General features: G+C 32.3%; 2 protein-coding genes across 4 annotated transcripts; one reads left to right on the top strand and one right to left on the bottom strand.

Annotated features, from left to right (window-relative positions):
* Positions 1 to 219: 219 nt before the first annotated feature.
* LOC148622208 (inactive polypeptide N-acetylgalactosaminyltransferase-like protein 5) lies at positions 220 to 7,736 on the top strand. Its single transcript, XM_088571859.1, has 10 exons — positions 220 to 1,200; positions 1,712 to 1,866; positions 2,187 to 2,355; positions 3,071 to 3,268; positions 3,796 to 3,913; positions 4,106 to 4,288; positions 5,187 to 5,303; positions 5,990 to 6,094; positions 6,486 to 6,620; positions 7,462 to 7,736. Exons 1-10 carry the CDS (start codon positions 956 to 958, stop codon positions 7,579 to 7,581), a joined length of 1,545 nt encoding a protein of 514 aa, XP_088427985.1. The 5' UTR covers positions 220 to 955; the 3' UTR covers positions 7,582 to 7,736.
* Positions 7,430 to 23,753, bottom strand: LOC148622207 (transient receptor potential cation channel subfamily M member 5-like). 3 transcript variants are annotated; one of them, XM_088571857.1, is made up of 21 exons: positions 23,637 to 23,753; positions 23,188 to 23,361; positions 22,530 to 22,735; positions 21,899 to 22,031; positions 21,368 to 21,518; positions 20,361 to 20,472; positions 18,878 to 19,034; positions 18,195 to 18,451; positions 17,841 to 17,963; positions 17,120 to 17,182; positions 16,766 to 16,862; positions 15,952 to 16,074; positions 15,296 to 15,395; positions 13,325 to 13,556; positions 12,144 to 12,230; positions 11,761 to 11,892; positions 10,933 to 11,220; positions 9,803 to 9,995; positions 9,086 to 9,263; positions 8,593 to 8,765; positions 7,430 to 7,933 (listed from the first exon to the last, which is right to left on the bottom strand). In XM_088571857.1, the coding sequence occupies exons 2-21, from the start codon at positions 23,354 to 23,356 to the stop codon at positions 7,848 to 7,850; spliced, it is 3,060 nt and encodes a 1,019-aa protein (XP_088427983.1). In that variant the 5' UTR covers positions 23,357 to 23,361; positions 23,637 to 23,753; the 3' UTR covers positions 7,430 to 7,847. The 3 variants fall into 3 exon arrangements, with proteins under 3 accessions (XP_088427983.1, XP_088427982.1, XP_088427984.1); XM_088571856.1 differs by having other exon boundaries at positions 23,188 to 23,389; positions 23,637 to 23,728; XM_088571858.1 differs by lacking the exon at positions 23,637 to 23,753 and having other exon boundaries at positions 7,430 to 7,930; positions 23,188 to 23,359.
* Positions 23,754 to 24,370: the final 617 nt, after the last annotated feature.

Below are 24,370 nucleotides of genomic sequence, written 5' to 3'. Positions count from 1 at the left end.
TATTTTGTAACGGCGATTCAGCGTACAGGAAAGTTTCATTTTCAGACACAACTCTTGAACTGTTTCTAGCGATGTTGCTACAGAATTGCTCCAATTTGAATGATAATTGCTACTGAATCGATATTTGTTCAGTATTTGGCGACTCAAATTGATAAACCGAATTTGGGTTGGACTATATCTGACATATGAATTTAGAAGTTTGATGTCAGTACATGTCTTGAATTATGAAAAAAATATATTTAAAAGGTACTAAGAAATAAAGACTGCCTACAGCTCCGAAAATGCCAAAAATGCGCCCGATTTTACACCTTTTATCCCAGACGTACTGGGGCCTTGAGCATCATTTCGGCTCACAAAAATAAAATTGACAGTCTTAAATAAGAAAAAAGAAGCCAGCTGCAAACATTGTTTCACAGGAACTAGTAAATCAATACCCTTTTCTTATCTATTTAATACGAAACAAAAATAAAAATATGAAGTAAAAATGCCCTATCATGTGAAAAATAGACCACATCATGTTTCAAGCAGTCTCGAACTGTACTGAATATAGATTACATTGTAACAGTTACAAACACAATTCGTATTATATCCATACATGAATACTGGTATATTTATAGTTACCTGTTCAGGTATGTTTCCGGTGTAAACAAAATACGTACGGTAATAGGACCGGCTTAGGCATTGAAAATGAAATATGTTGAATGCAACTATGAGGATCTATTAGGACTAAGCTCTGCGGGTAAATAGTTAATTCTGTAAAAACAACACGTTAAATTCACTGTCTATATATCAGCAGTTTCGTAAGGCGTCTAAATTAAGTTGTGACCAAGTCATACATGTGCAATCAATAAACAGATGAGACATCCACGAGTATCAATATATATTTAAATAAAATACCTATAAAATGGCATCGACTTGAAGAAATAAAGCAATATTCCATGGCCAGCAGTATGCTATGTATAGATACATTAAAGTTGTACTAGTTTTGTTTAGTGTAACATTGGTTACATTGTTTGTGCAGCACCACGTTGAACTGTCAGAATCTGGAGATAAAAATAATATATACTTTTACTACCCCCCTGGAAAGACTGAGAAAAATAAAAAGACTTCAAATGAAGAATACAGGACATTCTTAATCAATGTTAGATTGAGTGATACAATACCTATAAATAGGAAAATACCAGATTCAAGACCTGACAGGTAATTAGTTTGGGATACAGTACGTATACATATGATGCAAATAAAATCGATTTTCCCTGAAGTAACAAGTTTTGAATTAAATGGAATGTTTACCTTTTCAACTTAAATTACACTTATAACAACACACCAACAAATTTTAATTTGAAAGTCACTCATCTATACAGCTTGTTCGAATTAACTTGCTTATTTAATAATACCGTTGAAAAATGATGCGTTTACAAGCATTAATCGACATTAGCAAAAAATAACTAATTTTTCTAACTTGCGAGCTGGTTCTGAACATTAACGTATATTTTGAACAAATACAAATAAGTTTGAAAATTATGAAACTGTATGAAAAACAGTCCAGGTAGTGTCACAGAAAAAGCAGCCCACACTATTTTTAAGTCTTTTGAGAAAAGTTGTCCACCTCATCTAAACATTTTAGCTTACGTGTAATCATAGCATTGTTTTTTTTTATTGCTGTACTACCGTCTTGTAAGCATTTGTGTATTTACATTCGTGTGTATAGGTGTCCAGTGCCAAGAAGTAGCCGTCTATCGGTCAGTATAGTGATTACATTCTACAAGGAATGGCCATCCATCCTGTTACGTACCGTTTATAGTGTGATTAATAGAACAATAAACTTGAAACAACTCATTCTGGTGGACGACGGTGGCCACAACGGTATAAAATATTTGTTTATATAAAACTATCTAATAAATGTGTAATCAATCTAGGCTAGTCTATTCAATAAGTAAGATCCAATTTAAACCTGACAGACTAAGGTTCGATGTTACATTTCAAATAATAAAATTTGAACAACATTAATCAGAATACAAAAAAAAAAAAAATAAAACGTAAAATGTTCTAGTCAATAAGAACTTTTTAAAAGGTAACAAAATGTGTCATGCAATCACATCCAATCGTCATACAAGTACAAGTTTTATCAAATACAATCATGGTATGTAAAGATTTATTTTCATGCATTCTGTGTTCTTTTTCAGATGCGTCGGTTGTTCTCCAATATATCAGGCGTTTATTTGGCAGTATTGTCAAAATTGTCACCTTACGCAAAAGACTTGGACTAATTGGCGCTCGACTAGAAGGCGTAAAGCACGTGACCGGTGACGTTTTGTGTTTCCTAGATAGTCATATGGAGGTCAATAGACACTGGTATACACAAAAATAGAAATTCATTCATTATTTATTCTTCAGATACTCTTTATGAAATAATGAAACTAGATGAAAAGGTCTGCACTGTAATTACATGGCTAAACAGGCATCGACTTCTATTGAGTATTAGCGAATCTAAGAAGCAAAATTTACACTTAAACTACTTAAACAACCATTCATTGCAAATGTAGATGTTGTCCTCATTACTTGCATTTTAAATATATTTATATTTTATATGTATGTGGGTACCGCGAGCGTAATTCGAATACCTGACTTCTCGACTTATAGACATCTCGGATCGTGACCACTCGGTCCGTGGTCCAGATCTTAAGATGTCACTGACGTCATTGTGATTGTGAATTTTGAACCATCTGATGATATTAATGGCATCATAGATAGAAAAATTCACAAATAAGAACAGGCTCAATATAAAACTTTCTAAATGTACTCTAATGACACCAATTTTTAAACAAAATTCTTTTTAAACATGTATCAATTTGAACATTCTCATTACGGGCCGGTTGGTCACGATCAGAGATGTCCGGACTCGGACAATTTATACAAAAACAACATATTTTTTTGTTATTTCCTTGAAGTGTTTTTTTTTATTATATTGTCTTTAGCGAGGACAATGCGAGTTTATTTTTATGAAATGACAAAATTATATTTTCAAAGTTTTATGTATATCTGTCGTCTGTAAATATTTGCTATTTAGGATGGAACCTCTGTTAGGTATTTTACGAGAAAAACCCAATGCAGTCGCCATGAGTCAGCTTGACACAATTAATGCCCAGACATTTGCTTACGAGTTCACTAGACAATACCGTGCACGATATGGGTTTGACTGGAGATTGCAGTTTTTCGAAACAGAGTACAGGCCGGATCAGCTCGTTAACGGAGACTTGGTTCTTCCGTATGTCAATTTACCTATAAAACTTTTCTTTTATGGAATTGTTATATTTAAATTCTGATGAATGATGAAAATGTTCTACCTATTATTATGTATATAAAAACCTACATATACCTCTTTTGTACAATATTTTGACAACCACCGATACATGCCACTATTTTAAACACTGGATCACAAAGGTCACTGCCTTTATGTCCAGAGACAATGGTATCCAACGGGAAAAAATCAACGAAATCTGTACAATTAAAATCAGTTCAGTTTAATTAAAATAAGCCCCTACAATAAACGCAAGATCTAATTTTGATTAGACTGGAAATTAGTTCAGGTACCTTTCATACCTCAATGGGATAGAAGAGATGACAATAATTAAAATCTGCCTTCATAAATTATCTGTTTAGTACATATAATTGCGAGAAGCCAATCATGGCTTTCCTCTGTTAAAACCATAAAAAAATAAAATATGATATAAAAAGCTTATTAGATACAAGTACATGCACAATCCATTTCTGCTCATTACACATCTATTTCAGTGGAGTAATTGCTGTGGGGTCTGCCTATGCTGTACGATTGAAGTTCTTCAAACAGATTGGAATGTACGATGCCAAACTTAAAATATGGGGTGGCGAGAATCTTGAGCTTTCTTTTAAGGTAAAATGTTCCTCTGCTGTCTTTTCTGTGGACGCCCGTACATATGCCATGTATAATATAATATGTTGAAAGGGTTCTTTAGCTATTGTGTAAACATACAATTGCAGATATGTTTCATATTGTGAGTAGAACAAAAATACCTTTTAAAACATCTTTTTTGTGACCTGAAGCCTGTAAAATAATGTATTTCAGGTGTGGTTGTGTGGTGGAGAACTTGTCCATGTTGCATGTTCAAGGGTAGGACACATAACACGGAGTCAGCCATATCTTCAAAATGATCGTCAAGAGATTGAAATGTTTAATTATAGAAGAGTTGCTGAAGTGTGGATGGACAAATACGTGTCCTACGTATATAACCAACATCCTGATATGAAGGTGATCAATGAAGACTGGTTATTAATTTTCATTTTTTTTTGTTTTGTTTTGAATCATCTTCTTAATCAAAATTGTGAAATTAAAGGTATATTTTGTAAATAATGTGCTATCAAGTAATAACATACCACTTCCAGGAAAGTAAAATTTAATTAAAATGTGGTATTTTTGTTTCTGTGAGAGCCACAAGGACCTCATAAAATAGAGGGCATATGTGTACCGCTATGACACACTTGTGTCTTCTGTTTTCATTGCTTGAATATAAGTAATCTATTTTACTGCATTATCATATTGTTGTAAGTGAACCAAAGTAACACCTAAGAGTTAAGTTTTGCCCTTCAAATTTTTATGCGCAATTCAACTCCCGTTTTCATTCGTCATTACAGTCAATGTAAAACATTATGAGAAAATACACATATTTGTTCCCGTTTTACGATGAAGTTCAGAGTAATTTCAGATTGAATTCCATTTAAATACAAAACATTGGTGGATCATAAGGGTAGGAGCTAATGGCACGGACTCCCTCGTGTAATTGTTTTTTTTTCAAAATGGTATGGTTTTTTTTTATGTTCGAGCATAGGCAATACTGAGAATGCAATATAGTTCAAAGAATAATCAAGCAAATGCGTTTTTAACATTTTAATATTAACACAAGTGGGCGGGGGGGGGGGGCTAATTTAGGGCCCGTCTTTTGGCCCCAATTGTAAATTCTTAGTCTTTCACTGATAAGTGTAGTCAGTACATGAATTTTATGCAAGGTCATTTTATTCCAAATAATAAAAATGCTTAAAACGTGTATTGGTAATTGTTTTTTTTTTAAATCTGTCATTATAACTTTTGAATACAACTACAAATTGAAACATGTTTAAAGCAATATTTTTTTTCAATACGCTGATTTCAGGAAATAAGTGTTGGCAGCCTTATTCGTCAGAAACGACTTAGAAAACGATGTAAACCTTTTGCATGGTTTCTAGATAATGTATGGCCCGAATTGTATTCTTATACTAATAAGTCAATGGTAAGTTCATACTTTTCATATGAACAGCCTAAAAATGGAGATATCTAAAATTTTAGAGTAAACAAACCCTTTCAAATAAAATACAGTTCAACCATCAACGCATCTTCGTAATAAATAACTAGATCTTAATTGTGCCATGCATGATTCAATGCTAAGCTTATACATTCTGATAGAAACACCTAATCTAATGTCGTTTTTAGCAGTGTGTGTTTGTCAAGTTCCTGGATTTTGACAGATGCATTACAATTATTACTCCTACAACGTAAGAGGTTGGAATTCCGTTCCTCCATGCCCGTAAGGATGCACCAAGTCAGAAAATAGCTTGCCAGACAACCTTTAGCATTGCTGGGTTATACAATTATGAGTAGTATATGCTTGGTGATTCCTAAACATTGGTTAAAATCACTGAAGAAAAATACTGTGGTTTAATTTTTTTCGTGAGTATCAATTTTCATGGTCGTTTTTCATTTTATTGGCCGATGGGTCAGTATGTCTTTTGGTGTGTTAACATTCGGCCAGGAACATGTAAATAAACAACAGAAAACGAGGACGAATTGATTAGAGAAACAACTCTTACTTTATCCATCATTGTAGTAGTTACAATGCGGAAAATAATAATTAGAGAAAAAACAAAGACACAGTATTGTATTATTTTTGACTTCCCCTTACATTTTTTTTCGTATTAGGTAGAAAATGGTGCTACCGCTTATTGCCTTGACAATGAAGGACATTTGTTCTCTGGTGCCAGAAGATTGGTCTCTAGACCGTGTTCAAATGATCTACATACTCAGGTATACCATTTATTCTTTTAATGAATTTATGAAAGAAATATCTGTAGAAAATGACGAAAAACAATAAGTACATGTTGTACTTCATGTATTAAATAAGTACATGTTGTACTTCATATATTAAAAACTATGTGCATTAACACTTCAAACATGTAGTTCAGCGTGCCGAATTTAGAACAATGCATTGTTGTTTGCTTTTCATGAAGTACATGAAAGATCTGCCAATTGATGATAGACAATACACTATAAAACTGTACTAATAAACACCGTTGTGTATGCTTTTTCAGTTCTGACATAATTACAATGTAAAACAATTACTAAGCAGACACAAATACAAGGTATGAAGATTAGGTAAATTAGAAAGCAAAAACGTTGTGTACAATTTTTATTTCAGTTTTTCACATTTACAAAAGATAAACAACTTCGTACAAACCTACAATGTGTATTTGTGAAGAAAGAAGTTCTAGATTTGGTGCCGTATATTCAGAACTGCATGCAAGAACCGAAGGACAATTTCATTCATAAAGAGGTAAAGAGGATTTTTTCAATCAAATCATTTTTGTAATGAAATTACACAGACAACATTTAAAATGAATTTGTTAATTAGAAATTATAACAGGTATAAATTTACCAGATAACTTGTGAAATCTACTACCAAGGAGTTGAAGAATAATGTAGGAAACTTGCACATTGTATTCTTTTCTTAAGTTTGTGTTTACAATATACGTCTTAGTCTCTACATTTAGGTGTGCTGTATTGCAAGTTTTACTATAGCCAGCACAAATTCATAATAAATTTGGTACGCCCACTTTTATTATAAAATATTTATGTAATTTCAGTTTTCAACTTCAATTTATCGGCTTAACATGGAGAACTCGACTGGCGTTTTTTTAAACGAAGTGCGTCTGATCATTTCAATAGGTCTTGGTTGTCTGATTTTGGTTACTGTCTTATTTTATTTTCTTAATTTTGAATTTTATTTCTGGTTTTTATTTTGACAATCTGATGTGTGATTGTTTTAAGAAATATTTTCATTGATATCATTTTACTGAAAACGTTGAAGGAAATGAATATTATTCATGTTTGTTTCTAGAAAATCAGAGGACACTTACCCTACCGGTGCACCTGGTCCATGCTCCCAGTTTTAGCGGAGTCCGATTTGCTCATTTGCTTTTGTTACTTTGTATGTATGATTTTAAGTTACTTCATGTTCATTGTTGTGCATGTCTGTTTACCATGTCTAGTCTTTGTCCCTGGATTACATTCTTTTGATTACCGCTATAACCTTGGTTCCCTTGATTACTCTATTATACTGTCTCACGTAGATATAGACTTCAGTAGTAATAATACATTTATTCACTTCATTTCAGAATGGTGAAATAGTTCATATAAAAACAAGGTACTGTCTAACACAGACTCAGAGTAATCTACGGTTTGAGGAATGTGTAACTTCTCAGAATCAAATATGGACTATACAAATTATACCTTAACCTAAGTGTGTTCAGTATCAAAAGTATAAATATATTCAATAGAAAATATTACAATAATTATGTCATAGTATTCATTGACATACATGTTGCTCAGTTTATACGTTCGTTTTAAATGAAACCATTAACTTCATAAAAAGATTACTACTACAAACTTAGCAATGTGTTTCATTTAATTTACAATTGTAAAAAAACAATAAGCAACAGCGATGAGTCTTCTAAAGTATCATCAACATAAAGTTAACAATATACATTGAATTTGAAAGTATCTAGTTACAACGAACTGCACAAAGTGACTGTAGAGTTCGTAACTGTTTTAAATGTTGTTCTGTTGAATTATCGGGGTAACAATCTACTTTAAAAAGATAGCATACATAAAGAATCAATTTGCATACAAATAAAAGTTACTCCTATTATAAAGAAACAAAATTAAATATGAAGTTTATCATTTACGCTAAAGATTTTTTACACTCGTTTCAAAATCAAATTACACAAGACTTGAAATTGTTTAAGAAATCATTTCAAACATTTTTTGTACAACACTCCAAGATTCACAACATTTAGTATTAAGATAAGATTGGTAATTTTGTACATCTAAAATGAAATATTTGTATTTTTGGTTTGTTTTTTTTCGGTTTCTATATCTGTCATTCTTTTCCATGTAATAGTATTTACATTTTATTTATTAATTCATGAGTAATATTCTCTACTAAAGAGGAAATAAAGAAAGGAATGAAAGTTTTTTTAGAAGGAACTCTCTGCATTACATTGTAATGTTCTGATGTTGCATCAGAATCATAGTCTTTAGCAGAGAATATTATTCATGAATTAATAAATAAAATGTAAATACTATTACATGAATTAATAAATAAAATGTAAATACTATTACATGAATGACATAGATGATACAGAAAAAAAGCAAAAACACAAACGTTTGTGTTAACCATGTTTAAATATACTGATGGTGTTAACTTTTTTTCTCAGTTTTTGATTTGAATTTTGATTCATTCTTACCTTTGCATTCACAACATGTACTTTTTCTACTGACACACCAGTACAGTACCATGAGAGGCCTCATTACTATATTTAATACAGCTGGTATTCTCATTCTATAGTCCATGATGTAAGAATATCTGATGTAACGCCATATCTTCTCAGAGTTAGTTTTGACCTTCTCAAACCTAGCACTTACATTAGAAGACAAGAACATCATTAAAAGTAAACATATTTTAAACAGTTTAATCAATCGTTTAGAACAGTATCTAATCAAGTTGAGCAATTCTGCATGAACATTGAAATAATATTAGTGTTCGAAATTCACCCTTTGCTTGGAAAAAAACTAGGAGATTAACCAAGTATCATATTCGATTCTTTTAAAAAAAATATGAAAGAAAATACAATGCTCACTGATGGAACAAATTATGAAGAATTATATCCGAGAACAATGTTGAGTTTTTCCTGTTCGGTGTCCTTCATAGTGCTGTGCACCACTTTTACTATAAGTTACCTGAACAAAGCGATGACCAAATTAACCAGCAGGAGATTGGACAGTAACATGTAAAAAGCTGCTATAACAAAGACCATCCAATCATCAATTTCTTTACATGTATGAGTTGTTTGGTTTGTACATGGGCAAGTATCACATGTATCAACATAAGTGCAAGAACTGGTTTCACATTCTGTTCCTATTGAATGTAAACAAACCTGAGTTTTTAATTTCAATTTTTACGCCAATTACTACAATCAACAATGGAAACAGGAACCGTGTAATCTCTTATACTATTTCATTATTATACTACTTAGATGGATTAAAGAACTAAAATAACGTCGGTAAGAGAGCGTGTATTCATAAAACAACCGTAAAACTGCTGATCATTTATTCATTTATGTTTTAGTTCTTTACTTTACTTAATTTGTGTTTTGTTTACTTTTCGTTTTATAGTTTGGTTCCTGGATTATGAATATTCTTGTTCCTCATTCTAGTTTTTTACATTAACTACAAAATCATTCTTCTGGGCCTCTATTTTAAGATGAGTTTATGAACGTCCTAAACATGTAACTGCGCTTTCATCTTCATATGAGTTTATTATAACAATGTCGAAATTAAAATGAGGTATTTTTTTTCTATGTACTCTGGAAACAAATTAATTTAATTCTTTTTCATTCAACATGTTTTATATTTATTGGTATTGGTCATGTTTTATTTTCTTTTTCATTAATATACCCTTTACAATATCCAGCGACACTTCCCCATAAATCTGCCAATAGGGAAGGTACATCATCTGCCAGATTCTCCACTTTTCTATGGCAGACGGCCACATGTCTGGATGGTTTGGCCATTTGTTAACATGGTACATTACTCCAACAGCAATCATAAACACCATAAGGATGACGATAAATCGAGCTAGGTCCTTCATCTAAATACAGAAACACCATAATTCGTTTAAAAACGAGACATAGAAATTTTCATAAATTGTGCTTTTAAGTATTTCATTTTTTATTTATTTTGATATACAAGAAGAACTCTTCGCTGCTTCTGACTTTTGGACTTTACTCTGTATTGATCGTCGCAGAAATTGTATGCAGAAGAATGAGATCAATCTTATATTCTAACATTTGATGTAAAGTCACTAAGTGGTTCAACGATTAAAAATTGGACTAGATGCATCTGAAAACGAACTGCACGGAATTAAGCACTTAAACGAAGCCCAGACTCAGAAACTAAATCAATGTATGTCAAAAAAAAGAGAAAGCCTGACCAAATTAAACAAGATAAATAATTGCAATTCTGAAATGCTTACATCAAATGATTAAATATCTGCCAAGTCCCCGAATCAGAAATTTGGCGAACCGAAAATGTAACTTGGATGAAGTATCTTACAAAAGTGCGCAAAAATAACTCCAGATACTTTATATGAATCCAATTACTTTTACACTGATGAGTTTGTAAACTGCAAAATAGTTTTTTAAAAGAAAGACAGAAACATACAAAAAATATGTCCCATTCCTTTTGAATGTTCATTGAAGACCAATGGGTGGCCTCGGGCTGACATTTTCATCCTGATGGAGTTGTTGTCTCTTTGACATATTCACAATACTTATTCTCGTTTTACATATACAACTTACAGAAATCGATATTATTCAATTTTTTTTTCATCACCCTAAGCTTAGACAGCAAGTTTTCACGGTTATTCTACCTCTTTAGCGAGAATAAAAAATTACCGGTCTTAACCAGAACCCTTTAGAAGCTCTTGCATATCGTTTCCAATGAAGTGAACTTTGCTTTAACCGATAAAGTTAACCGATATGAACATACATGTAAACACTAGTAGACTAAAGTTTGTTTTAACTTACCATTTCTTTGATCAGAATAACATAGACTCCCACTTTGCGATATATTAGAGTGACATGTAGGAATCTCATGTAAATCAGAAACAAACTGAAACTATACACACGGCGTGCCCAATCAATTGTACTACATAAAAACCGTAACCCGATGGCAACGAAAGTAATAAAATAAGAAAGCGTGTCTAGAATGTTCCAGAAATTGTTAATGTATCGTCTAAACCGATACCAACCATCGGCTTTTTTCTTAGAAATCTGAAAGGTTTTTCGAGGACGTTTCTTTACAAACATTGGAACCTAATAAAGAGAAAAAAAAATGCATTTTATAAAAAAAAAAAAAGATTTAGTTGTAGACCACTCTAAGCAATGTCACAGTCTTGTATTGTTATTTGTTGTTTTTTTTTTCAATAATTAAAGCAATACCTTTGTCATTTTTAGACCAAATGAAAATGTTATTTCTATATTTCCAGTGGATACACTCATTTGCACACACACACTGTGCACAGTGTATTTCGAAACGTGTTCCAGTAGATTTTCAGCACCTAAGATTTACAGCAAACACATTAACAGGAATGACCTGTTCATGTACTACTACAATGTAACAGGTTGGAATTCCGTTCCTCAATACCCATAAGTTATAATAGCTTATCAGACAACAAGTAATTTCATTAGTAGACAATAACAAGTTATTTCAAAACTGATTCAAGTTTTAGAAGTTATGCACCAGATATCATTATTGGGGACGGACGGAAAGCCGAATTCTAAGTCCACGTGTTAACAACAAATATTTACTTAGGGAAGAAAACTTTAAATAAATATAAATATCTGAATACAAACTAGATATTCCTCAATAATATCAGACGCCATCCAAACGTATACGAATATCTCAAAGCCTCCAATGTTTTGTACATCTTTCAGGTTTGTCAACAGAAAGGCACTGTAAACAATTATTGCTATGAAAAATACTAACTGAAAAACAAAAAAGATATATATTGAATATGTTAAGACCAGAAAAACTACCATTTTATCTGGCTCCAAAAAAAAAAACCAAACATATATGTATATGCACATTGACGTCACAATTAACTGATTGACTGACAAAAGAACTAACCCTTAAGAAAAAATGAACCCCCAAAAAATACCCTAGTTTTTCTGTATAATTAACAACTATTTTCGTATTTAATGAATAAAATGTAGCAAATATGTAACTTTTTACTTACATAATTCATGAGATACTTTGTAAATGGTGCCGACATCAACCTACAAAAGGCATATTTCCCCTGAAATCTTCCACACCTGGTACCTTTCTGTAAACACAATTAGAAACATTAGAACAATTCATATTCACACGTTAATTTAAGTCGCGTTGTAAAAGGTCTGTAAAGAGGACACGACTTCCAAAGTGTCAAATCGAGACAACCTGAGAAAACACACATTCACACACGCAACCGAAACTTACAACAATATGCGGAGATAAATTCACAGATAATACAAACACTAGATTTTCAGTAAAAAGCAAAATAAACGAGGAACTTCATTCGTAAACAAACAATGGGCAAATTTATGAAGCTTTTAAGTAAATTTGAATTTTACATATCGATAAGAATGTTGTATTGGTATCGATTTCTGTACATAGCCAATATTGACGCATGCATGATGATCATTCAGTGATCTAATTCTGAACAAATCATATATATACATGATTTCAATTTGTTAAATATGACTATCATATGTAAGTTATGGGAGAATAATGTGTAACATCAATCTGTTCTATCCTCTGTCGGTTTATTTTTATGAAGGACGATGCTTGCGATAGTTCGTATTGGATTCAAAATATCCACAATAATACATATAAACAACGCTGCATAACTGTAATGAAATGTACCACCAAACCTCTTTCGAAACTATCTATTTACTACTGTCAAATACTAGTAGTCTCTTCATTCTTACAACGACACTTTTTATCCCCATAGTACATGTAGTACCAACTCAATGTGAGTCTTGACGAATTCGAGATATCTTCTGGAAACCCCCAATTATATATGGATAATTATCGGAATATGATAGCATTAAACCCTTTTTAGCTCTTTATACTACTATTCCATACTAAGATGAAATCCCGATTTGAAAGCATAAGACATCGCTTTACTCTAAAAAGGATAAAACACCTAGATACAAAACGATATACTTAGTCACGATTCTCCATACTTAGTTAAATATGAATCCAAGTTCAAATATGCCGAGGAATTATTTTAACGACAACATCCACTGTGGCGGACGTGTTTTTCAACAGGCGGTCGGCATTCCAAAGGAAACAAATTGTGCTACGCTATTCGCTTCATATTCCTTAACTCTTATGATGCTGGCTATTTAGGAATTGAGACATTTCAAATTAATGTACCTTAAGGGCAGCACTTAAGTTAGTACCCAATTTGTTGTACCATATTTTATTAAGGCATCTCTGTGAGCAGGGATCAGCAATAAATTCATACATGTCATTGTAATATGCACATTTCAACGGACTAATGTTGATATCCCAAACACAAAACTCTGTAGTCATGAGTTCCATGGCTTCATTTGGATAGTCTTTGTAAAGTTCATATTGCATGTCCAATGATCTTTTTTCGAATATTCTGTACATCAATGTAATAAATACAATTATGAAACTAGACAAACTGTGAGCAATGCTCACTAATGTACTACCCCCATTCCCTCATTTGATAGCATGCCCCTTTTGACCTTATTCATTTGGAACAAAATTTGGAAAAGGAGGTGCACAATTGAAGCATGTAATGAAGTTTAATAAAATCCATTCAGTATATAGGAGGATAAACATACAAGATTGGTATCCGATGTCCCCATATTCATAAATGACAAAGTTCATGAATTGCTATATGAAAACCCCAAATTTATTTTGATTAATAATCTAAAGTAAAAGATGCGCAATGGGGACATATAGAATCCGAGTAACGGATACTAATGGGCCCACCATGTCTCTTCATTCATGAATTGCTATATGCATAATTTTGCTACAAATGTGAAATCCCCAAAATTGATTTAGATTAAAATTCAAAATAAGAGGTGCACAATGAGAACATGCATGTAATACAGATATTATGAAAGTTTCATTTAAATTCGTTCAGTGTTGTAGGAGGAGTAACGAATCAGAGATGCCCCACAAACCCCCATATTCATAAATTACTAAGTCCATGTTTTGGTATGTGAAATCCCAAAAATTATTTATATCAAAATATAAAATAGGATGTGCATAATGGGAACATAAATAAAGATCCCGTGAAAGTTTTATTCAATTCTATTCAGTGGTGTAGGGTGAGTAATGAAATGCGCCCCCCCCCTCCCCCGATGTACGCCCCCATATTCATAAAAGTCCATGTTTTGCAATGTAAAACACGTGTAACGGAAGGGGGATAGGAAGGAAGGAAGTACGGGCAGAAAGAAGGACGGGCGGGACGACATAAATCCCAATTTATATATTATCTGCACTTTGCAACTGGGGTATAATAAGAATGAAATATTTTAAAATGGCAAACTAATATAAATATTCTATCAGTTTTACGTCAAAAGTTCTATCGTGTCAAACATACTGTCTAATTTAAATACAATACACGCTTTTATTCGATGTATACATTTTTACTCAAATACCGTTCATCTGTGTTTTCAGCAAGATATGTATTTTTTTCTGTAAATTTCTTTCTTTATCAAGCCGCTAAATTTTCAAATAAATTCTCTCTCAGACTAAAATATAAATACTTTAATGCGTCATATTAAAAATCGATTAGAGCTGCTGTTGGTTTGCACAAAATAAGAATACTCCGATTTACTAGAACTCGGAAGATGCAAAGCCTCCATGGATTATTTCCTATTGTTACAGCTTGTGTAACCGATATGAAGTTTCGTTTCGTTTCTATTTCTAAGATGAGATGAGATATATCTCTTTTTTACTAGATTTACAACTAAACGTATAACGGATTTTACTCACTTGCAATGAGACGGGTGCCTCTGGCGGACAGGATATGCCTGCACTTGATCACTTGATGTTCCTCCCAATTATTATTTGTGGGAATTCAAATTATAAGTGCTTAAGTTTTTATGTAGTGATTCGTTTTTATTATCGTAATTTTATTCTACTGTATATTTTGTGTATGTGGATCGTCTCTGTTTCCTGTATTCAGCACCTTTTATATTGTTCTGTATCTAAAATTTCCGTTTTGATGCTCCCAAAAAGTGAAAATGTTTAAAAATACGAAATAATGCTTTGCATAATCGCAGACGCCAGCGTAGTAAAAGGATATGCAAAATGTAAATATAATCATGATAATTGTCAACACTTTACAGTTTGGCAACAACTTACTTAGCATGTTCTACAAGATCTTTATGAACGGACTGATCAGCAGTTTCTTTTGCAACAGCCGCCATTTTCTTTAGTACTCCATAAGCCAACAGTGCTGCTACTTTTAACATAAACACGTTTATGATTTTGACTAGCAGAAATAATTATCCAATGAAAACATTATAAAGTAGCAATTAAACCTTTTAGATTATAACATTTCAAACTTTTACTTAAAGAGGTAGACCTAGGGTAATGGAAATAACTCTTGAAATCAGTGATATGTACCATATTAAATTTCACCAAAGCCTTTCAATCTTTCCTTTGAGACAGAATGAAATAAGTCTAAGTTACTTTGATGCGTACATGAGATTGATATGGTGAATACAAACGTTCCAATGATTTGTAAGAATTATGTCCCTTATCCTAGGTCTACCTCCTTAACTTGCATCGTTTTTTTATGTACAGAAACAACAAAAATCCCGCCTTAGTCCATGCTCTGAGAGTAATGTATTATAAGTTCAAAGGAGAACCTACAATGATTCTTTTTTCATGTTCAATTACAAAACCAAGAACAAACATATAATTATAAACATGATTTAGAGATTTCAAAATAAAACCACTTGCAATTATTAGTCTTGCCTTAGGTTGTTCTAAAATAGTAAATATTTAACACTCACGGAGTTGATCTTCACATGCTTTCCAGAACAGTTCGGCAAGTTGCGGTCTATTGGCAAACAGTGACCAGATAAGTAAATCTTGATATGAAACTGTCAATATTGAATCATCCTGTCTCCTTATTGCTGTGTATATTTGAAAACAAAGAATTTTACTTTTAATGGTAATCATAAGGAGTTGAAAACCAATATTGATCGTTTATATAGGCTTACAAAGGGACTGTTTTCAATCCTATTTTTATAGCTACTTCACCTTGTGAACATTCGAATATGAAGACACCATACTACCTAGTCGTCCTTTTACCAGTTCAGTTGGGCTTCAACAAATCTTCATTGGTAGTAGTAGGATATAACTAACAACAACAGATAGTACTACGGAGTTTATACAGTCCCTTAAATTTATACTTTAAAATACACAAATGCCAATCATATACACTGCAAATTTCGATATGCTGTACACGTGATTCAAGTAGTATAAATACCCTTTCTTTGCATTTAGGTTATTTTTTCAAGAGAAAAAAATAACATTTGTCTCCATGACAGCAATATTAGGTATTTTTTTTATTAGACTAATTACATGATAAGACGGCTGGATAGATGATGTACTAAACTTTAATATGTGTGTGTTATTTTACTGTTATCGACTGAAAACCATAATTATCCATACATTTGTACTAACACAATGTACATACCTAGTAAATAAACAAAAGAACACAGAAGACAAATAAAAAAAGAATAGTTTCAAACATGTATGCCCAATAATTGAAAGCAAGAAAGCGGTGTGGATTTTAAGCCAGCTATTGTACAATGCATGTACCTCTAGGATAATGTAGAAGTTCAGCACATAACTCCCTTCCAGCTTCTAGACAAGCGTTAGAATCGCCTTCAAATAAACTCGATGCGGCTGACATTGCCTGATGGTAAAGTAAAGATTTTTCTTTTTTTCGATTTTAATTGACAACTGCATTTTAATTTTAAGAATAAGGGGTTATAATATCAGTTTGCTGAAAATGCCGTTTGTTTGATAAAGTAATAATACATTTTATACGCTATCAAATCTTTTATTTCTTTTCATTTGACTTTAACCACTTTCATTTCCGTAAACATTTCTTGTATAAACACTTGCATTTATATTTCATATATATATACCGTAAAATAATAAGATAAATACCTCAAGTACAGAGTACAAGTGTTGACATCCACTATCCTTCGTACATAGTTTGCAGATCACAGTCTCATGGTGAAATGGAAGATTTATTTTTAAACTCATCATTAAAATACAAAAAAAAAGACATTGCAACTGCAGTGCAGTTAAAACCGAACTCTGTTTTAAATTATTAAGTTTAACAGGGTTTGGATTTTTGGGAAAATATGTACCGACACTTGTGTTTAAAAGGGGCAAACTATTCTTAGTATTTGAGAGCGATGTTCATGGTGCTTTCCCTAATCTTCAAACAGCTTATGATTACATTTTGTAATAAATACGAGATTTTGTAAGAATAAGGCAAAATTTTGAAAACCTGAAACAAACATGTTAGAAAAAAACTTGTCTTGTAATATACTTTATACTAAAGGAAGTCTAACGATATGTATTGTAAATGATGACAACTACTTGATCACATCATTAACGGACATGCTTGGAAATACTCAATAGAATATTAGGCTTTGGACAATTATGTGCCCATAAAATCTTCATTGGTAGTGTAATTCAATGAAATTATGACTAATAATCATAGTAATGATCTGATCTTTATATATTGATTCCAATGATAAAAATTATTAAATAACACTGTCCAATTGTCGAATTATCTCATACCATTTTCGTCCACACCCTGGTTCTTACAAAAACTGACACTTATCGTTTCTGATATTAATAAAGAGAGAGAATGTACCTCTTTATACAAGATTGGTAACTTGTGTATTTGGAATTCAGCATTATGTTCATGCAGAAGAACAGCAACATATTTCATTTTGTCAGCTTCGATAGCTTTCCCGAACAAATCATCGATTAACAGCTAAAATTAAAAGTTTTACAGTAATTATACCCGAAAAAAAAATTACAAATGTTACAAAGCTTTTATTTTATTACGGTTCTTTGATGTTTTCAACACTCATCACGGAAAAAATTATAAGTTATTTCTACATTAACAATTTCTAGGTGAATTCGATTGGTTATCACATGCACTAAAAAAAAATATGTATTGGTTATTGTGTGAAGTTTATGTTCGTCTATAACTTTTCTATACCTTTTTAGTTTCATCGTGGTCGTGAAACCGTTGTTGTATGATCTGATAAGCAACATAAAAGTATAAAGAAAATGAAGATGGGATCTGCCACGTTCTTCCGCTTCCTCCCATTAAGTTGAGGACCCCTGAGGTAGACCTCATAAGATGCGAGGAAATTGGTCTTAAATTATGTGGACTGTTCACGGATCTCTCAGGAACTTCCAACGTATCGCCATTTCTTTCAACTTCCAAAGAAGGTATTGTTTCACCAGCAATGCCTGTGTGTGGGTTGGTATATTTTTTTTAATTCAAGACACGTCAATTGCACAAGCATTTGAAAAAAAACCTAAGATGATATCATATCTGCAATTATATCTTAAAAATTTAAACAAATATTTTTCTTAATATAGATTGAGAGAAACAAGGATTCCTTGTTATTGCACTGATAACAAAACGTATTGGTAATATCAATTTGTTGTTCAACATCTCCTTACATATATATAGATATATGGAACCTTGCATTAAGTTTTTTTCCAAAGGAAAATAAAAAAAAAAAACAAGGCTTAACACGATTAGCATTAAATTATATTATGCACAACAAAAACTTATGCCATTCAAGGTTGTTTTGATTCCGATTTTCCTTCCTACATATTCGATAATGAGTAATTACAGAAATGTTCTACTAGTATCTAAAATGCACATACTTGCTCTGTGAAGTTCTAACGAAGAGAGTGGAGATGAAACGTGTCGTCTTGATTTAGAATTTCCAGAACCCATCACTGACCAAGATCGGAGTACTGCATCTGTAGCTACCTCAGACAGAGGACGCCTATTCGGGTCTGTCACATCAAAGATAGATATCTATAAAACATCAAGATTATTCGTCATCGCGGTGTTAAACAATGGGAAATCCTTCGAGAAAAATAAAACAAGCGGAGACATAAAAATACACGCAGACGAAGAACAATTAAGTTACGCATGACAAATTAAAAATGGTAACGCAGTAATGAATTACACTCCTTGAGACGTTTAGGTTTCCCAAATGCACGATACCCAAACGCACGAGAAGCACTCACCAAATGCACGATAGACGAACGCTCACATCGTGCTTTTAAACACACGATAGACGAACGATGAAAAACACTAATATTAACAAATAATGAAGAAAGAAACAATAGAAAATAAAGTTATTGAAATTATATAATTTAATAATGGAAAAAAATATAAAAATAACAGTTGAATCAAGGAAATAATGAAAGAATAAATATAAATGAACGCTTCTATCGAGCGTTTATCGTGCGTTTAAACAAACGCAAAACGATATTTAAACGCACGATAAACGATCCACGAACGCTAAAATGGTAAACGTGAACGTTTCAATGAGTGTATATATAAGCCTCACTAAAACAAAATTAAACTCAAGGCTACAAACCACTAATTCAGATTTCGATTACTCTCCATGTTAATTTGCTCGTTTTCAGGGAATCCTCAGTAGTATACCTTAAGTTTAACCTAACCAAAACCATATATCACTTGAAACATACACATGAACTGCTATGTCACTCAAAATTTCGCAAGGGGTTTACTACCTTGCAGTGCAGCACTGACACTCGGAACTCATAGCCTGGGGAATCCTAAAAATTCTGTATTTAGACCATCTTTATTTATAGTTTCACCAACTTAGTTTATTTAAGTTTGAGGCAGTATACTTTGGGCTAAAAATTATTGGCATAAAATTCCCTTTTTGAAAAAAGTTCATTCATTCAAAAATATTGTCAACTGTTTTATAATGGTATGCTAAAGGGACTACTTTGTACGTTGGCGTAGGACTTTTTTGCGTACGTTCCAAATTGATGACGAAATTGATGGTCTGTAATCTAAAGTGCACCGGAGGAGAGACCAGCTTTGCACCAAAATACAATGAATTTAAGCTCTGGTTTAATAGCACAAACGTCAAGTAAATTCAATGACATTTAAATTGGTAAAGATGTCATTCTAGTAATGCCAACAGACCTCGTTACATGTGTATTTTTAATGATGTAGTAACATTTGATAATAATGCTGTTTTTCAGCGCATTTTTTAAAGTTGCTTGGATGTATAGAAAAATAATACAATTATATTGATTTTTAGAAGTATAACACAAGAATGCCACATATAAATATTGAAAATATCTGATAGAAATATACCATATGTTTCATCCCCTTTATACTTTTCATCACTTTTGTGAAATCTTCTAGAGAATCTTGATTTGTACAGGTACCCAATAGCAGTGGAGCGTCACTTCTCAGTATCTCCTTCCTATACAAAAATGACAGATTACTAGTTTAAAAACCTATTTGAAGTGTTACTATCAGAATCAAGTAGTGTAGATATCAAACTAACCAAGTTTTAAAGAGTAATCAAGAAAACCAAGATTCTAGCGAAATCAAAGGAATGTAAGACCAGACACATAAAACAAAGAATATAACATAACCAAAACATTATATACAAAGTACAAAAGTAAGTGAAAAAATCGAACTCCACTAAAAACTCGGAGCATGGACCCGGTGCACCTGTAGGGTAAGCGTCCTCTGCTTTTCTAGAAACACCCACCAAGTTGATAATAAAAGGTCAAAAAAGATGAAAGAGGAGAGGAAAACGATGACACATTGAATAAAACAGTTATCATGGTGCAGATGGATACACCGTAACGATCCACGAGTTCATGATGACGACAATAAAACTTATGTAGTGATGACATCAATCTTGTAGCAACATAACCCTGTTCCAAAAGCCTTATTGTGAAAAGTCGAGTCTGCGTAGTTACGGCAACCTCTGGCATAACATATTGAGTTGTGATATGAGAACTCTCTACGCAGGTGAGGAAAGAATGTTGCCACAGATGAAAAGAAAGTTGACAATACAGAATGGAAAGTCATCGCGTTTGTCGTATAGTTTGGTCAATAATTTTCCTTTACCATCGATATCTAAGTGTAGGTCAAAATATGAAGCTGACTTCACAGTTTCTGTAGTATCCTTTATCTCAAATTCTTTGGTGTAGGTGCGAACAGATTCATAATAAAAGAAAAAAAACCGCCAATCTTGAAAAGTTAATCGAATATTAATAGGAAAAACTTAAGTTCAGACAAGATATTATAATTGAACTGAATACAGATTATTTCGGATATATTGCCAATTATTATGTATGTCCTACCCATGTTCTAGATATTCAGCAATGACATCTGAAGCTTTACCAGAACCTTTGACTATAACCACTGGTAAATCATGTTTCAGAATTTCATCAACGTGGTAAATAGTACTCAAGTCTCCTTCTGCCACCAGTACTATAACTGCTATCATAATTTCTGTTAGGAGATGAGTGATAAACATAAAAAAAAATACAAATTCTGTAAGCACGAAATTATTTTTTTGTATTCGATTTCAATGTTTTTTTATATTGAAAATGTTTGTGTATTTATTTTGATTTAGATCTTGTTATGTATTTAGCTCTTATGCTGCTGATGGAATTTTGTTAAATCATTGAAACACGTGTACATTGCAGCATACTGAAATATAATTGATACTTTTGTATTCAAAAGTACTATAATTCTTATATTAACAACTTCAATCTAGGTGTAACATAATCCTGCCGTAAAAACTTACTAGGAACAGACTGCGCTAAGCATAAGGATTCATTAAAGCATCTTGTATCCCTACGTTAAAAGGCACTTAATACACTACTTACTCAGTTCTTTATTGTTGTGATTAAGTATTTTAACTCTTTCTTGAGAAATCTTCTTTAAAAGCTCCATATGAGTCTCGACATACTGATTTTCTGGTATCTTAAACTGTTTATGCAGTTCATCTTTCACAAATTTCTTCAATAAAATGTGAATAGTTATTTAATTGTGATTAAAAAAGGGTTTGTCATATCTTCATTATAATTGTCTCAGCATGAGTACTTAATTGTCGGATGCAAATGAGGTTTCAACAATCCTTGATTACAAAAAAATGTCGTTCGATAAAATGTACTTGTCTATGTGAAAACTGCAATATATAAGGATCGTCTGAATATAGCTGAAATATTGCTGCTCGGACGTTAAACCCCAACAAACAAAAGTCTAAGATCGTCTGAATATAGCTGAAATATTGCTGCTCGGACGTTAAACCCCAACAAACAAAAGTCTAAGATCGTCTGAATATAGCTGAAATATTGCTGCTCGGACGTTAAACCCCAACAAACAAAACAGTAATATATAAGGTTCTTAAAAACCGGTGCATGATTCAATAAACGTTGCTTAATCAGTCACTACAATTACTTGATATATTAAAGAATTAGAGATATGACCTTTAAAATATTGCTGTATTAATCTTACCAACTCTGTATTTTTCTTTTCTTTTTTCACTTTTATTGGCTCTATTCCAAAAAGAGTTATCTTCCCTTTGCTTCCTTTCTTTCTCGAGAATATGCCTAGAGTTTTACCAGTTGATCCTTGCTGTGATACTTGCCAATAACTTTCGACGGCCTCCGTGACAGCGTTGCTTAACTTTCCTTTGCCATCTTTGTGAAATATCCAACATTCTTGAATAAAAGGAGTACGTCAGTGGTTAAATTTATTCAACAAAATACAGTTCTAAAATATTGGCACATATTTACATGAGTCAAATATAATAACAATAAAAAAAGGACGAATCGTCACTAAAAAATCAGAACAATTTTGATAATCATCATTCATCAGCACATAGATCATCACTAAGACTTTAGTGCAAACTGCCGCAGAGCAGGTCATTTCGTATAACCTGTTCAAAAATATAAAAAAAACATTCCTTATAACTCAATTTCTTATGGGTGGCAGTCAAATTATTGATAATTGATTCGTAATCAAAACGTTATTTTGTGTGGGATTGTTTGAATCGCGGAGTGCAAAAATAAATAAACATAAAATTTCAATTACCGATCTTTTTATCTTTTAAATTCCCGAGAAAGCAATATACACATAACTAAATGAATAATACAACTAAAACTATACTAACCATCTGCTCCTCTTGCAGCATCTAAGAGACTTATTTGGAAGTTTGATTTTTCCCAAGTGCTGGGGACAACACTCTTAGAATCCCCGATTACAGAAATCACGAACCAAGGTGGAGTACGTCCAGCTTCTTCTAAACACATCTCCCAAATGGAATCAACGTTTATGATCATTATAACTGAAATAATCTCCAAAATATCCCTCACCTAAATCATATTCAATTGTATATCTTATTACTCGTCATTACTTAATGTTCAATGTTAATCTTTTTTTTTCATTTTTGTTTTGTTCTTGTTATATAGAGTTGAGAACTTTTAAAAGAACAAAAATACAGATATTTTCTTTATAATTAGTGTCAATTTAAAAATGTACTGAAATAAAATCACCACACAATAACAGAAGCCCAATTTTCTTGTGACAATTTAACAAATTTTAAAGCACTATTTTACTTACCTCTTTACATGGTCGTATCTTACTCAATGACGATTACAATGCATTTATTATAATACCCCAAGACGAAAGTTTATATATGCAGTGAGCATTTCTTCTATTAAAGAAATAACGATCAAGGTCATGGTTCTTAATTTCTATTGTTTAAACGTTTTGTTATAGACAATGACTATGTTAAGTAGTTTACAAGGAAGTTAGCTGTCCTTCAAAAACATTTCATTGGAGGATTTTTTAAAGATTATGGCTTATGACTAGGACATCTGCTGTTTACTGAGATATAAACTAAATTATTTCCTTGACACGCATCATTGAATAAGTTTTTTTGATATACATATTAGTAGCTACACCGAAGATACGCACGAGGGAAACATTGCCGGAACACCGAAGGTACACACGAGGGGAAATCCACAGTACTGACGAAACATTGCCAGGAAAACCGAAGGTTCGCATGAGAGGAAATCCATGGACAAAACATTGCCGGGAACTCCGAAGACCTGTGATGTCAACCGTAAAACTTTTGAAGTGGCGACTCTAGTCGTATGGCATACCAGCCTTGTTTTAATAGTTAAGCACAGCCACGTGTAAGGTGCTATCTAGAGTCTAGTATCAGCATTTCAAATTGGGGACAAGAAATCATTGAGATATCATTCAAGAATTAAATTGAGTTTTGGATTTTATATTGATTTTCTTTAATTCAAAGATTTCAAAATAGATTAAGTAAAAGTAATAAAAATAAA

This window comes from Perna viridis, chromosome 3, assembly GCF_037379345.1.
Source record: "Perna viridis isolate PV_CMFRI_1.1 ecotype Kerala chromosome 3, ASM3737934v1, whole genome shotgun sequence".
NCBI lineage: Eukaryota > Metazoa > Mollusca > Bivalvia > Mytilida > Mytilidae > Perna > Perna viridis.
This window is presented reverse-complemented; position numbering and strand designations above follow the sequence as displayed.

What these genes read in the sequence shown, in the direction of transcription:
- LOC148622208 (XM_088571859.1), top strand. Translation starts at nt 956, where the DNA reads ATGTATAGATACATTAAAGTTGTACTAGTTTTGTTTAGTGTAACATTG. An exon ending in CCAGATTCAAGACCTGACAG is followed by an intron (nt 1,201 to 1,711) that starts GTAATTAGTTTG and finishes TCGTGTGTATAG; the next exon opens with GTGTCCAGTGCCAAGAAGTA. An exon ending in AACGGAGACTTGGTTCTTCC is followed by an intron (nt 3,269 to 3,795) that starts GTATGTCAATTT and finishes CATCTATTTCAG; the next exon opens with TGGAGTAATTGCTGTGGGGT.
- LOC148622207 (XM_088571857.1), bottom strand. Translation starts at nt 23,356, where the DNA reads ATGATCATAAACGTTGATTCCATTTGGGAGATGTGTTTAGAAGAAGCT. An exon ending in TAAAGGGGATGAAACATATG is followed by an intron (nt 19,035 to 20,360) that starts GTATATTTCTAT and finishes GATGTTTTATAG; the next exon opens with ATATCTATCTTTGATGTGAC. An exon ending in GATCTTGTAGAACATGCTAA is followed by an intron (nt 13,557 to 15,295) that starts GTAAGTTGTTGC and finishes ATTGATGTACAG; the next exon opens with AATATTCGAAAAAAGATCAT.